At 38.9% G+C, this 15,545-nt stretch overlaps 2 protein-coding genes across 9 annotated transcripts; one reads left to right on the forward strand and one right to left on the reverse strand.

The window, feature by feature from the left end:
• Positions 1–487: 487 nt before the first annotated feature.
• Positions 488–1,661, forward strand: LOC122024292 (B-box zinc finger protein 24-like). The gene is made up of 3 exons (XM_042582886.1): positions 488–839; positions 926–1,225; positions 1,297–1,661. The coding sequence occupies exons 1-3, from the start codon at positions 504–506 to the stop codon at positions 1,549–1,551; spliced, it is 891 nt and encodes a 296-aa protein (XP_042438820.1). The 5' UTR covers positions 488–503; the 3' UTR covers positions 1,552–1,661.
• Positions 1,662–3,469: 1,808 nt separating this feature from the next.
• LOC122022532 (ABC transporter G family member 12-like) lies at positions 3,470–7,367 on the reverse strand. Of its 8 annotated transcripts, XR_006123001.1 has the most exons (5): positions 6,761–7,367; positions 5,536–5,776; positions 5,244–5,374; positions 4,848–4,898; positions 3,470–4,623 (listed from the first exon to the last, which is right to left on the reverse strand). XR_006123001.1 is itself a non-coding variant. In XM_042580557.1 (4 exons), exons 1-4 carry the CDS (start codon positions 7,053–7,055, stop codon positions 4,456–4,458), a joined length of 639 nt encoding a protein of 212 aa, XP_042436491.1. In that variant the 5' UTR covers positions 7,056–7,367; the 3' UTR covers positions 3,472–4,455. The 8 variants fall into 8 exon arrangements, 4 of the variants coding, with proteins under 4 accessions (XP_042436491.1, XP_042436490.1, XP_042436489.1 ...); XR_006123004.1 differs by lacking the exon at positions 5,536–5,776 and having other exon boundaries at positions 5,244–5,368; positions 6,515–7,367; XM_042580557.1 differs by lacking the exon at positions 5,536–5,776 and having other exon boundaries at positions 3,472–4,623; positions 5,244–5,368.
• Between the last annotated feature and the right edge of the window lie 8,178 nt (positions 7,368–15,545).

The raw sequence follows: 15,545 nt of genomic DNA on the forward strand, positions 1-15,545 counted from the left end.
GTAAAATGTGGAATCCGCCACCCTAGCGGCCCTATACGGTCGGTCCCATGATCATCTATAAGGAGATAAATAAGGAAGCTGTAGTTGATTAGTGTAGGGAGAGTTTTTCCTTTGACTTTATCAAAATTTGAACCCTTATCTTATTATGATAACTTTATTTCATATTAACCAACTCAATCTTGTTATAATAAAAAAATGATTAATCAGGCTGGGTAATGTCATGGGGTGATCGATCCGATCCCATGAAAATTTTCCATCGGCCACCAGGATAAATCGGAAAGTGCTCACAGCGGGTGTAACCCAGTAGTCTAACATTCTTTAATTGCGTATCTCATTTGGATCTTTTACGTATCGATATTTAGATGATAATCTAAATCTCTTAGTTCATAGTATCATAGACCCGAGGTGAATGTTATAATCCTCGTTATAAAACGAGTAAATTTTTGAGATGACATATATTAAATATGAAAACTGCCGTCAGCGAGGCTGAAGTAGAGCCACAAATGGCTGAAGCTTCCACGACCACTAGCGCCGGATCAGCGTTGCAGCCAATTGGATCACTCGTTTTAATTTCTACATCTCTCTTTTTCTCCTTCCTTCCTTGCTGCTTTCTTGTTCTGCTCCGAGGAATTTGGAGGCGGAAGGCGCCGGCGGCGATGAAGATCCAGTGCGACGTGTGCGAGAAGGCGCCGGCGACGGTGATATGCTGCGCCGACGAGGCGGCGCTTTGCGGCCGCTGCGACGTGGAGGTCCATGCGGCCAACAAACTGGCCAGCAAGCACCAGAGGCTCCTGCTGGACTGCCTCGCCGCTCGGCTCCCTCGCTGCGACATCTGCCAAGTGCACTCCGAAGCTCGGATTCGATTGGTCGTCGATTGTTCGATTCCTTTTCCTTTTCTCTCGTCGTGATTTTTGATTTGGTGCAGGAGAAGGCGGCGTTCATTTTCTGCGTGGAAGACAGGGCGCTCTTCTGCCGCGACTGCGACGAGCCGATCCACGTCGCCGGAACTCTCTCCGGCGACCACCGGCGGTACCTGGCCACCGGAATCCGCGTGGCCTCGAGCAGCTCGGAGAGCAAAGACGACCTCCGGAAGATCACGAGCCCCCCTGAGCCGCCGAGCCCTCGGCCCGCCGTAGCCGTCAGGGAAGCCCCTTCGTTTCTGCACTCCTCGCCGTGGGGCGTTCACGAACTCCTTCAGCTCTCGGACTACGAGTCCGGCGACAAGGTCAGCGTGATTTTCCTTCCTCCCGCGATCGAGAACGATTTGCTCAAAATTAAGCTTATTTCTGAACGCAGAAGGAATCTCTGGTTGGATTTGGGGAGCTGGATCCTTTTGCCGATTTTGGTTTTCTGCATGCTCAAATCTCAGGCGGCGGCGGCCGCCACGCAGCCGCTCAAGTCCCTGAGCTCCCAAACTCCGGTGCAAATTTTGCAGGGTACTGCAGGAAGAGCAAAGGCAGCAGCAGCATTGCGCTCAAAAGGCCCAGGATGGAACTAGTGTCCGATGAAGATGATGAGTTCTTCACTGTCCCTGATCTTGGGAAGGTTTAATTAGCTACACTTGTTTGAATTTGTTTTAAGGAATACTTTAGACTCTTCCATGTTTTGATCTTGGAAAACATATTATACCTACTGCAATCAAGGTTGGGGAACTTTGATTATGGCCATTTTTTTTTCTTTTTTTCCACTCCTTTATATGGAATTAAATAGGGACTAGGAGGCAAACAAGAACATAGTCTAGTTTTATGGTGTTTGAACTTATTTGATAATAAATCAAATCAAATTAAACCTTAAATAAAGGGTTATTTAAACTTGACTTAGTTTCTTTTTTACAAGCATAAACTTGGTTTAATTTTGGATTGAACTTGATTCATTTAGATATTAGTAAGCTTTTAATTCATTGATAGATTTTGTAAATCCTAAGCCACATGAATTCTAGAAGCATACATGAATATAGGAAATACAAAACAAGGATCTAGTTTCATCGAGAACCATGCTAGAAAATAAATACAGAAATTGAAATTTACGAAATATCTGAATGTAGCAAAATTGTTATTGTTGTACTCTTAATGCTGAAATCTTGCGGAAGAAGAAGTAGGAGGCTGAATAAGGGTGAGGTTTTGAAATCTCTTAACCAATGGAGAGTAAAGAGGATAATGAGATTGTCCTAATATAACGAAGACCAAACCCTTTATATATGGTGGTCTCATTTCGTTATCAGCCTATCAAGAATAATGGAGTGGTACGAAGGGTTCTACACATTTAAATCACATCCATTAACTCAAAACCACTTTAATGGCATAAATCCATATGTTAACAAATTACTTGTTAGCCCACCAACAAAAATTACATCCAACATTTAATTTAATCCTGAATTGGTAGTTTGAAATTTTTATATTTTTAAATTTGTTTGATGGATTAATGAGCTTAATATTATAAACTTATTTGTTTATTTTAAGATTTTTTTATTTATCTATGAATTTAATAGAAATTTTATATTGATAAATATAATTTACAAATATTATTTATGGATATTATTCATGAAACATTCATATTAACGAGCAATTTTATTTATTTAATTTAATGAGGTAGTCAGACTTATCATTTATATTGAGTGAACATTAAAAAAAAACTCTTACTAAATCAAATAGCAAGTCTTATATAGTATTAATAATATGAAACAGATTTAATTTAGGTGTTGATAACGTAATTGCTTTTGTAATATTAATTACTAAATCTAAATTTTAGTAAATCTATCGTGTACTTTTATAAATAACAAAAACGGTAACTCCTTAAATATTAAAATATTTTGGTTCCAATGGTAGAAAAAGATTATTACATTTATCCATAAATTTTTCATACACAAGTCTTTAGATTATGTGAAAGGAGATAAATCATAAAATTAACTTACAGCCGACTGTCCAAATGATTAAGGGGTGGAAGAATTTTTTTTTTTTCTACGAGGACATGCGTCTGTTGGAAACTTCTGCATTCTAAAACTAATCCGTATAAGGGCATCGTCATGGGCTGAAGTTCACTCTTCTTTATTTGCAGCTGCTCGAACGTCTTCTTGAAGATGACATTAACGAAATTTCTTGTATCAACAAAAGTTCAATATATATTATAATTGACTATAACAACCTTAATAATCAAAGTATCATCATGGTGTACTTCCATCCCCTCTAATATATTCCTTAGGACCAAAGCTGATTTCTTACTCGTGCGCCTGCTCTCAGTTACACCCAACCATATGAATTTCCAATCGACGAGTGTGTGATTTTCTGGCTCGGTTAGAGTCTCTGTCAGTCAGGTAGCCTGCTATCATACATATGTCCCCCCGTGCGACACTACCGCGGCTCTCTTCTTGTCGAGTTGGTTGACGTGGAGGCTTGACCGAGGCTTGAGACGGGGATCAGTTGTTTCGTTGCTGGAGCTCCTGTTGATTCTGATCGACGCCTGGGGGCCCCTTCTAGATGGTCTGTTCGGTCGTTGATAATACTAATTATTTAGAGATGGTGATCGACGTCGGAACTCTTGGTTGGTCGCTCAGCGCACCCCCTGATTGTACCTGTTACACTCTTGAATGCTATGGGTTCCCATCCGATGGTAAGTGCAGAAAGGCTGGGCCGATTGGTGGGGCTTGGGATACTAAATCGGAGCAGCTTCCACATGTTGGACTGCATTTGACCTCTTCTCGTAAGGATGTGGTGGATGATCCGATCAGGATCCTTTATGTGGCAGAGGAGGGAGAGGAGCTCGGTGCTCTAAGACAGAGACAAGAGCAAGCGGGGCTACCTCCTTCTTCCCAGCGGACTGAGCCTTCTCCACAATGATGTACTTGGTCGCCCTTCCTAGTAGATGGTCAAAATCCCTAAGGTGCTTCTTGATCAAGGACCGAAAGAAGTTTCCATCGATGAGCCCTTGGAAAAAAGCACTCACCAGAATCTTTGGAGTACCCATAGAGACGCCCATAACCACCTAGTTATACTGTTTGATGTACGCCCTGAGAGCCTTATTGGGCCATTGCTTGAGGGAAAATAAACTTAGCGTGGTCTTGTGTTATCGGTGGCTGCTGGCGAAGTGGTGGAGGAGCATCTTGCAGAAAATCCTTGAAGTAGCAAATATAGTCAACCAAAAGTCGGTTGAACCATCTCTGTGCCGAGCTCGAGAGGATTTCAAGAATACTCGGCACTTGACGTCATTTGTGTATTGGTGAAGAATAGCTGCATTCTCAAACTTGAGTAGATGGTCCTCCGGATAGGTCGCTCATCCGTACTCCCCCAGCATTAAGGATAAAAAATAGCTTGGCAGCTTGTCTTCCAATATTTCCAGGGAGAACAACATACTTAATAGTTCGGGAGAGCCACAGGGGACTGAGCCTTCCCTTTCCACGAATCCCGAGTAAGTGCATCTCCAGAGGATGATCCTTGATATCAAAGACTAAATAGTTTTGTTTCAAAGTAGATAGTGGTATTCAAATTTAAAACAAAAGAGCACAAAATAGCTAGTCGGCCTCAAAGCCAACGATATGCTTACTTCAGTCTCAAGTGCTTTGGTAAGTATATCCTCTTTGGTCTCTTCAATTTTCAACTTACCTTCCCTCTTTTGTGGTATATAATAATCCTGTCATACACATTCAAAAGCATTATTACTAAAAAAAGGTTATCATTTTAGTAAAATTGTTGCTTTTATGTATTGTTATTTTGTTTACAATCTGTTGTACTTTTTTTCATCAAATTCTCTCCTTCAAATTTGTTAATCACTTAGTTTCTAGTTATTTCAAACTTCAATATAGATAAACTAGTTTTAATAGAAGCTAGAGGTAGGAGTTGCAATTTTTTCATTACCCTAACATTTTTTCGCAAGCATTCTAGAGGCTTCCATAGAGTCCACACCTTCTATTGATCACAACAACATGATAGATAAGCTTTCTAAATACTAACTAATATATAAGAAACATGATAAACAAAACTCACAGCAACATGAAAAAAAATCACAGAAAAAGTGAACTGACTGCAAAGTGATAAAAACTAGCAGCAACATGATAAAAAAAACTCACAGCATATCAATAACTGACAACAAAGTGATATTAACTGATAGTAACGTGATAAACTGATATCAAAGTGATATAAAAACATCATAACATATCAATATTGTCCACAACATATCAATCTTCAAAGGTAAATAACATATCAATTTAAATTGTCAAGAGGTGAATTTGGAGTGTCAAATAAGGAGCTTACTATCTTGCATATCTCTTTAATCTGCCTTTGGGTATGCTTGGCATACCCTAAGCTCCTGTATTCATCAATGAGAATTACTTTAATCTGTGTAGTAGCTAATGTTGACAATGGATCTGAAGTTGATTCTGTCTCTGTAATGAAGAAAAGGACACCATAAGATAATTATGTAGTTTTTTTTATTTAGAACAGTAACTAAGTGTGGATGTAGTGTTAAAAAGGAATTATAACAAAGCTCTAGAAATAATTAGCAAAACAAGTCATATATGAGATGGTAGCACTTGAAAAAACTTACAAATCGAGATTAGAATCAATCTTCTTGTAGAAATCATTCATAGGGTAGACTGAAGTGATGATTCTGTCTACCACAACATCAATATTGAAGTATGACCTATACGATGAAATGCTAAATACTACTTGACAACTTTTTGTTGTTTGTTCATCAACAACTACCACAGCATCAATATTGAAGTATGACCTATACGATGAAATGCTAAATACTCCTTGCCAGCTTGTTGTGGTTTGTTCATCAACAACTACATTATCAAGAAATTAATAGTCTATATGTGAGAAATAAAGAATAATGATATGCAAAAGGAATCATAGTTAAGATATAACTGTGTTTGCCAACAAAGTACCCAAGCTTTTCCATGACATTGCCTACATATAGTCAAGAATGGTTTCGACATCGGCTTTAGCATATTTAGAAACAAAATTTAATTGACATTCACATTTTAAATTATTTTTGCTAATCAGTGGAAACTATTAGAATATGTATTATGAGCCTAACAAGATGGAGTATCCTTTTTCTCTATATAGTATCTAAACAAGCACACAAATTATTTGATTCCCATATACTTAAAAGTGTCAGTCTAGGTATCAAGGTTATAGCTTTTGAAACATAAGCACAGCTGACCATAACGCTACAAGATAAATTAACCAACAATCACGAGCTAGAAAATGCATGAAAATAGAACCAACTCTATAATGTGAAAGAATGAATATAATACATAATAAAAATATAAATCTGACTTTAACTTAAAATTTAGCATTCAAGATTACTTGTAAGACTCCCAAGATCCTGATAACCTCCAGCCGACAATGGAAATGTTCCAAAGTTTCCAAGTAACAAACATATAAATAATCAGAGTGTGTTCTTCCGTATCACATATTAGACAAGTAACAATTCTACCTTGATTAGAAGCGCTTGTTATCCTATCTTCAACAATCACAGCCTACATAAGATAATTTCACTTTAAAAAATGAGCAACTACCAGCTATCTTTTAGAAGTCGCACACAACATATTTGACCATTCAGGGCTCTAATCATCTTTTGCGCTTAATTTCCAAACGAAGGCAAGAGCAAGATTGAGGGGAAAATGTCAAAAAAGATTTGAACATCTGTGAAAAACCACAAGACCAAATCAGAGTTTAGATGTTTCCTCAAAGTTATAGATCAACAATTCAATCATTGCGATCATCCCCTCTCCTTGAACGATGATATTTGTTAAAAGTGTTACCTGGGTGGCCAACTTGGCATCTCCAAAGAAGACGACCTCTCTGCCAGATAAGAGGCAGAAGACCTTGCTGCCGGGCTGGTGGATGGATGAGACGATGATCTTGTTGCCATCCGCCGCGATGTGCTTTAGCGTCTGCACCATGAAGAAGGCGACGACGTTGTAGAGCCCGGTGGTGGGCTCGTCGAGGAAGAGGAGCAGCAGCTGCGTCAGGATCTCCAGCGCGATGCTCAGTCTCTTCTTCTCCGCGCCGCTGATCCCCCTCATGTGCCAGTTCCAGATCAACCGGTCTGCGCATTCCTGCAGCACCATCTCAAGGATCGTCACCTCCACCGCCTCCACCACCTCCACCACCTCCGACACCACTACCACCACTACCTCCCTCTTGTCTACAGCCGGAAGCCGAAGGTGGGCCGAGTAGGTGATGGTGTCTCGCACGGTGAATGTAAACATGTTCTCTTGCCTCACCTATACCTAGGAAAGGAAATGTCGCTCAACGTCGTTCGGCGAAGAGGAGTTCAGAGGAGAGGTTCGCTGGAGACGAGTTGGACGGAGAGGGCATGAGACCATCCCCTGGTCCGCAAATTGCGGACCAGAAGATCCGGCCTCGAGAGGCATTCGGGAGATAAGTGGATGCCGAGTGAAATTTAGGATTTTTCTACTATTAACTTGATCCAACGGTTTATATCATTTCATATTTAGATGAGAACATGACAAGAGACGACGCTTTTTTAAAAACCGTTATTGTAGACATTAAAAAAAATGCTAATAGACAACGCTTTTCAAAAAGCGTTGTCTTTGACCTATACAAATTAGTAATAGACAACGATTTTTAAAAGAGCATTGTCTATTAGTAAGAAAATAAAAAGATACATAATGTTTTTCACTAAAAGTGTTGTAAAAAAAGACACGTTTTTTAAAAAAAATGTTGTCTTTTAAGTGTAAAATCCTAATTTTCTTGTAGTGTAAGTCAGGGGAGGGACTAGGAGAAACTCCATCGATCCTTCTACCTTGGTCCTCTGCTTGGTGTAAGATCCTATCATCGAGAATGCTTGGTCATTCAGCAAAGGGTGTTCGACACCTTGTTGTTATTGTTGCACCAACTTTTGTGCTCAGACGACCATGAGTAACTCCAGGTCCTCTTGCAATAAAGTAACTGTTTTGAATCATCCAACTTCTTCCATCTCCACATTTCATATTCAGGTGCAGTTATCACAGACGCCGCCAAATTTGATCCTGTCTAAAATCAGGAAAGATGGCGTGCTAGCTAGGTGGAGTCGAAGTTGATCAAGTGAAGACTCCGAGCAAGAGGGACCTGGCGTCGAGATCAAACCTGCATGTTAAAGAAAACAAAAGAGAGGAAAATGTCAGCGACCGGACCAGGGAGGGGTCCCCAGAGTTGGCACTCCGACGCTCAAGTTTGGCAGGAGATAGGGGAAAATAGAATGCGAAAAACAGTAGCAATGAACAGTGAGCTTTGAGTGAGTAGCGTTGGATAGCATACCTACACCGTTAGGAGGTCAATCCTTATATAATGCTAGTTTTCCTCTGATGCATTTCCAAAAAAGGACAGGTCATTCTGACATTCTGACAACTTTCTGAAGATGCTTTGTAAGGTAGAAGTTTTCACCATATGGATTGCACTGGGAATACCCCCCTGACAACGATTACAAAAAAAAAATGCTAAAAATAAATATTAGGTCGTTGGGCATATAGGCCAGTAATACACTCCAATGATAGGTTGGTTGAGTCCCCTCTAATGTTCAATCGGATCTCATTCTCGGACAGAGTCGAGTCGGCTGGGGAATGTAGACCATCTTAGGGAATCGGTCTCCCAGAGGATTTGATTCTGAATTAAACTAAGACGACTTCTCTGAAGGCACCGATTGGCTTGTTGTTTAGCTTGTGACCAACTAGATTTTCTACTCAGCCTCTTGGATTGGCTTGCTGACCTGTCCTTGAGACCGCAGGGCCATTTACTCGATAATCAACTGCTGCTCCACCATATTTGCCACTCAGGCTTATATCAATAACTTCAGGTCCTCTTGTGTTAGCGTCACAGCGATGAGTCGTCCAGTGTCTTCCATCTTTTCATTTTGGATGCAGGTAAAGTTCTTACAGACGACGTCAAATATGATCTTGTCTGAAAGTGGAGAAGACAGAAAGCTGGGGATGTGGCTAGAAGTTTGACATGGTGAAAACTCCACTCAGTCCTGCAACATAAAAGCGTCAGTGCTAGGCCAGGAATGAGTTCCCGACATTGGCTCTCCGACGTTCAAGTCAGTCTCCGGCGATATGGAAAAAATAAAGAACGGTAGCTAAAGCATGTAGAAAAAGTTGTTTTATAGTGTCACTATAGTATTCCTGCACGTATCTCAAAATGTAGGCACATTTTCCTAGGCATTCTAGGAAAAGACAAACCAAAAAGTATCTTTGACACAATTCCTTAAACAGTCATACACCTCTCTGACATGACAACCTAGAAGTTTCTAAAGTATGATTTGTTTGCTAGACATATTCTGTTGTCAGTGGTATAAACTACAAAAGGATACAATAAGATAGTTAGTGTGTCCTACTGTGGGTTGATCGATGTCCGCTCGGTTGTGCCCATAGGCTATGCTGGCTCGTTCCCTTGCTTCTCGAACTATCCTTAGTTGCTTTCATCTGACCGGCCATATTGCCTCGATCGACTAGAATGGCTCGTCATGGCCTGCCATCTGGAGGCTATGGCCGGCCGGCCTTCTTACCTGGACTATTGGCATCTTCCGCTCGCTCGCTTGTTCGGCAGTCCGATCTAGCCGGCCGGGCCTCTGACCATTCTTAACCATGACCTCCACGTCATTAAGTCTTCCTTACTTTGACCACCTTTAGTGAGCCCCCTTTTCATCATCGCATCACAAACTTATCATTTATTTATATTGAGTGAACATTAAAAAAAAAACTCTTACTAAATCAAACGGCAAGAGTCTTAGTATTAATAATATGAAACCAATTTAATTCAGGTGTTGAAAAAGTAATTGCTTTTGTAATATTAATTACTAAATCTAAATTTTAGTAAATCTATCATCCATTTTTATAAATAACAAATACGGTAACTCCTTAAACTAAAGTTAGTATACCGTTAAAATATTTTAGTTCCGAATTGAGGCGAATAGTATTAAGCTCGAGCTCGAGCTCATTTAAGTTATATTCAAACTCGAGCTCGGCTCAAGCTCGAATCAAACTTTTATCACAAGGCTTGAGCTCGGCTTGTTTTAGAATTACTAAGCTCGTGAACAGTTCGAGCTCGGCTCGTTATTAGCTCGATTATCATAGTTAGCAAGTCTAACTTGTTAAGAGAGCTTGAGCTCGTTTTCGAGCTAATTTTAGGGCTCGTTTTTGGGCTCATTTTAAAACTCATTTTCCAAGCTTGTTAAGTGAGCTCGAAAACTCATTTGAATAAATATTCAACAAACCTAACAACTAAAATCATATAAACTCCACACATCATTGAATATCCCAAATTATTACATTAAATTTCCAAACTCAACACACCATTGAATATGTTTGTGAGCCCTTTAATTGAGCCGAACTCGAGTTCACAAGCTTGTAAATGAACATGTTCTCAAGCCCGAGTTCACAAGTCTATAAACGAACATGTTCTCGAGCCCTTTAAATGAGCCGAGCTCAAGCCCTTTAAGTGAGCCGAGCTCGAGCCCGAGCTCGCGAGCCTATAAGCAAACATGTTCGTGAGCTCACGAGCCGAATATCCTTAAGCTCGAGCTCGGCTCGATAAAACTATCGAGCTCGAAATCGAGCTCGAGCTCGAAATCAAGCTTGAGCTCGACTCGATAAGCTAAACGAACGAATTTGAACGAGTTTTTTACCGAATTGAACTTCGAATAATTTATGAATCATTTGGTTCATTTACATTCCTAGTTCCAATAATAGAAAAATGTGATTATATTTATTTCAAAAGTTTCTCATACCTCATCTCTAGATTATGTGAAAAAAGGTAACTCATAAGGTTAGCTTATAATTGACTATCCAAATGATTGAAAAGTGAGAGATTTTTTTTTCTTCGAGGACATACATCCGATGGAAATTATTTTACATCCAAATACTTTTATAAGATCTGCACTCTAAAACTAATCCGTATAAGAGTGTCGTCATGGGCTAAAAGTTCACTCTTTTTTATTTGCAGTTACTCGAACACCTTCTTGAAGATGACATTAACGGAACTTCTTGTATCAACAAAAGTTCGATGTATATTATAATTGGCTGTAACAACCTTAATGATCAAAGTATCATCATGGTATACTTCCACTTCCTCTAATTCCTTAGGACCGAAGCTGATTTCTGATCCGTGTGCCATATCTTAGCTACACCTGACCATATGAATTTTCAATCGACGAGTGTATGACTTTCTGACTTGGTTAAAGTCTCCGTTGGTCGGGTAGCCTGCTATCATACCTATGCCCCCTAGAGTGACATTGTCACAATTATCTTCTTGTCGAGTTGGTTGACGTGGAGGCTTGACCGGGGCTTGAGACGGGGGTCAGTTGTTTCATTGCTGGAGCACCTGCTGGTTCTGATCGGCACCTCGGGGGGCCCCTTTTGATGTATTTCCAAAAAAAAACACCAGTCATTCTGATAACTTCCGGAAGATAAATCCATCATTTTTGTGCTTTGCATAGTAGAAGCTTTCACTATACGAATTACATAGGAAATATACCTCCGACTCTCTGACAACGGTTACAGAAAACACTAAAAAATATATATTAGGTCATTGGGATAATGGGCCGGTAATATGCTCCGATGGTAGACCGATCGAGTCCGCTCTAACATCTGATCAGACCTTGTTCTCGGACAAGGTCAAGTCGGTTGAGGAATGTAGATCCTGGGAGCTCGGCCTCCTCGAGGACTCGGTTTTTCTGAGGATTCGACCTCCCCAAGAACCCGGTCTCCCAGAGGATTTAGTTCTAAATTTAACTAAAATAGCTTGAGATTTAATCAAACCGAAAGGACTCAGGATCCAATCGGACAAGAAATCCGATCGGATAGACTTCTAGGCCAAGCCAGACGACCATGTTAACTCTAAGCGCTGCATCAATTAATCTTCTCGACTTTAACTCCAACATTAAGAGACCATACCTTATTCGTCGTATCAATTAACATTAACAAAAACTAAATACATTTCTTTAGGAATACTTCATCAACTCGGATCAAGCAAGCAGAAACATTAACGTCGCCACCAGTAATTAAGGATTTACTTAACTTAAACATAACCATGCATCAATTATTTAAACATTCAAGACACTTAAAATTACGGGGGTGGCAGTGCCACCATGGTCATTCCGGCGATGGAGCGCAAAGCTGGCTGCTCGCCACTTTGAGACAAGTGTTTCACGTTCGGAAGGGCAAAGTACACACCAATGGAAGAGAGATGAGTTGAGCTGGAGGTGCCGTGGAAGCCACGTAGCGAGTCGATGCCTTTGGTGTCGAATCTAAACAGCGTACCCGTTTCACGGCCGAAGGGGCCATAGGAAGCAGTTGTGGGACCACGCCCATGCAAGTAAGAGGCAGTAGAGAACTTAAGAGAACAGATGGTCATAGGGTCATCGCGGTTTACATATCCGTAGTGTCCGCTAATGGAAGTAATGTAATGCCCGGTACCAAACCTTATCTGCAAACACAACGTTTGAATTCAAAATATTAATGTTGTAAAGAAATCCTTGGAAAGAAATCTTCTAAAGAACGTAACCACTTCAGAATTCTCATGAGATAATTAAATGTACTGTGTGGGAAAGAAAGAACATGAACATAGAGAGCTACTTGATGTGCTGCTTGGTTTGAAGCTTGTCTACTTACAGACTCAAAAAAATCGCCATCGCCGCCGTGCCGTTCACCGAGTACCTCTTCACCATTTAGCTCGTAAACCATTTGTATAGAGTTGATGGAATATGCAGAATAACTAATGAGGATCTGCTTCACCCTGCCGTAGCATGGTTCATCCCACGCAGTATATAAACAGCTGCGTTCAAGATTCAAGTTTCCCCGTGGTCCCATCTTAACAAGAACGAGCTCGTTGTTTATGGTACGGCTCTGGGGCAATTTAAAATATAAGAAAGCAATTGAGAAAATAACAAGGAACGAAGGAGAAAAGGATCGGTATTGTATGCATGCTTGCTTTCGCTCATCTTTGGAACAGTATAACTTTCTCTTCTGATACTGATGCAGAAAGCTGTTTTTCTAGGTTTGGGATTTCTTGACTTATATAAAGTGCGGAAGGAATTTGAGAAGACGACGATCGATGTGCATATCGAGATCCTTGAATGCAGTGGAAGTCATGAGAAGACAAATGCATTATTGCAGATGATAAAAGCTATCTGTCCAAAGCGGGGTGTTTGAATGCATTTAAAAGTTATTGTAAATATAAGACAACCAATAGATCGATTAATAAACATTAATGTTGATTATGAAGGTATTAAAATTAATGCATTTTTAACATTAAAATAAGGATTTGTTTGATTTAAAATAAGAATATACCCGTTGATATTTTGTTTAAATTTAGTCGAGCATTTTTAATATTATTATTTTTATTTTTCTGTAAAACATTTCTTTTTTTGTTATTGAAAAAGATTTTTTTTCTTTCTGCAATTAATTTTTTTCTATATTAATAGAAAATTTCCTAAATCCTAATATATATATAAATAAATAAATAAATAAATTTTTGAGATAATCATATATTCTAATCCCAAAAATGTTCAGTTAGATGCAATCTCAATTAAATTTATCACAAATGATTTTCTAATTAAACATGAACTATAGGTAAAAATATCACCTTGTCTTACTTCAGAGGAGAATATACAAAAATAAATAAGAAGGATTTAATTAAATAAATTAATCATATGTATTAAAATAAATAGGAGGTGTGATATAAAATGACTACAGAATTACAGTAATTAATTTGGATTAGATCTATCAAATTGATCTATCCGGTCAATTAATTTAAATACATTGGATTAGAATTTTATTAATCCAAATCTATTGCTCGATCCACCTAAGCTCACGACCTGCGTGAATCAACCTATGACAGACTTAGGTTGACCCGTGTGTTAAAAAATACATATAAATCAAATTTTATATCAATTTATTATCTATTTTTAGTTACAATTTTAAAATAAAAATAATATTTTTTATAAAACATATTTATGTCGGTTTAAATTTAAAATAATTATTTCTGGATATAATAAAATCATTCTAAAATAAAATGTAATAAAATCTTTCTAAAATAAAATATTGAAGATATAAATTTAAAAAAAAACATTTAATGAGCCTATAGGTTGACTTATTTAACTCGTAATCCGTCCTAAATTAGATTGAATTAAGAATTTTTTAACTCCTCAAGATGACGAATCAACTTGTCACGTACCCTCAAATGATTAATTTGTCATGAACCGATCCGCTCCATCACGAATGGATCCGTTAAGACCTCTATTCAGAATGGTCGTAGTAGCCAGATATAGATTATTTATTTGGAAAATTTCATTACATCCCCCAAACTTTAACTACTTTTCAAAATGAACTCTAAAGTTCCAATATTCTCAAAATGCCCCCAAAGTTTTGAAATTTTTTATTTTACCCTCCAACGGCAACGATAGTCGATAGACATTGTTAAGTTGCTTAATGGAAAGATGATGTAATGATTTTTAACTCCAAAATGATGCAATATGTTTGTCATTCCATTAAAAGACATTGATTTGGGCCTCACGCTCAAGATCTTGACGTAGATGCAGATGGCGACAAGGTAGTCGTCGGAGTAGCGACCATAAAAGTCACAAAGAATGATAGCAAGTCGAAGTTAAAGCAGAAGGGCAAGGGTTCTTTGCAGCCAAACGGACCATAGGTCAACTTTTGGTAGTGAATTTACTTGATCGTATTCAGGTGGGATCCTTTGGTCTACATTTTACGGACCAAAAGATGAATCACAAATGGTAATTGATCTATTTAGATGAATTTCACCTGTTTAATAGATGAGACCGGGTCTATTTAAATTGACCAATGAATAGAATGGTCCATCTTTGACCGCAAAGTACGGTCTAAGAATCCGCTCTCGACTTTATCGCCACTTCGTTGGTCGAACTCTTCGTAGCTAGATGAAAGATACTCATCTGGCTCACGAGTAATTTGAACAAGCAAATTTAGATCGTTAATAAAGAAATAAATTAATGGTGATAAAGATATATATTGTTACCAAACAAAGATTTCTCACCGTTCTGTGTGTTACTAAAGAGCGTTAGTACCGAACCCCAGTGTTGGTCCTCCGACGTTAAGTCAATAATCGATTTCAAGAGGGGAATAGCAAGTAGAATAGTGGCAACAAACATGTAAAACTTGTAGTGTCAAGTACCTACGCCGGTAGATAGAGAGCTTTTATAGTGTCACTGTTGTGTCTATGCATAAATTTCGAAGCACTACCAAAAAAGGGTAACTCATAAAGTGACGTTGACATCTTTCATAAAATGAGCCTGCAAATCTCTGCGATTTGATAGGCTGGAAGCTTCGAGAATACTTTTTACCTGCAAAATATTCTTTGTCCTCCGTGATACAAAATACCAAAAGGAATACAAGTTCATTGGGTTAAAGAGCCCACTAAACGTTTATTTGATAACCTGACCGAGCCTTTCAAGTATCCAAACCGGCCCTTTCATACCAAAAATAATTTTGAATTTAGTTTATCACGGACATAACAGTGATATTCGATGTCCCTCCACCCACTCGCCCCGCCAAACACAGTTACTTTCCA

Source organism: Zingiber officinale, chromosome 9B, assembly GCF_018446385.1.
Source record: "Zingiber officinale cultivar Zhangliang chromosome 9B, Zo_v1.1, whole genome shotgun sequence".
NCBI lineage: Eukaryota > Viridiplantae > Streptophyta > Magnoliopsida > Zingiberales > Zingiberaceae > Zingiber > Zingiber officinale.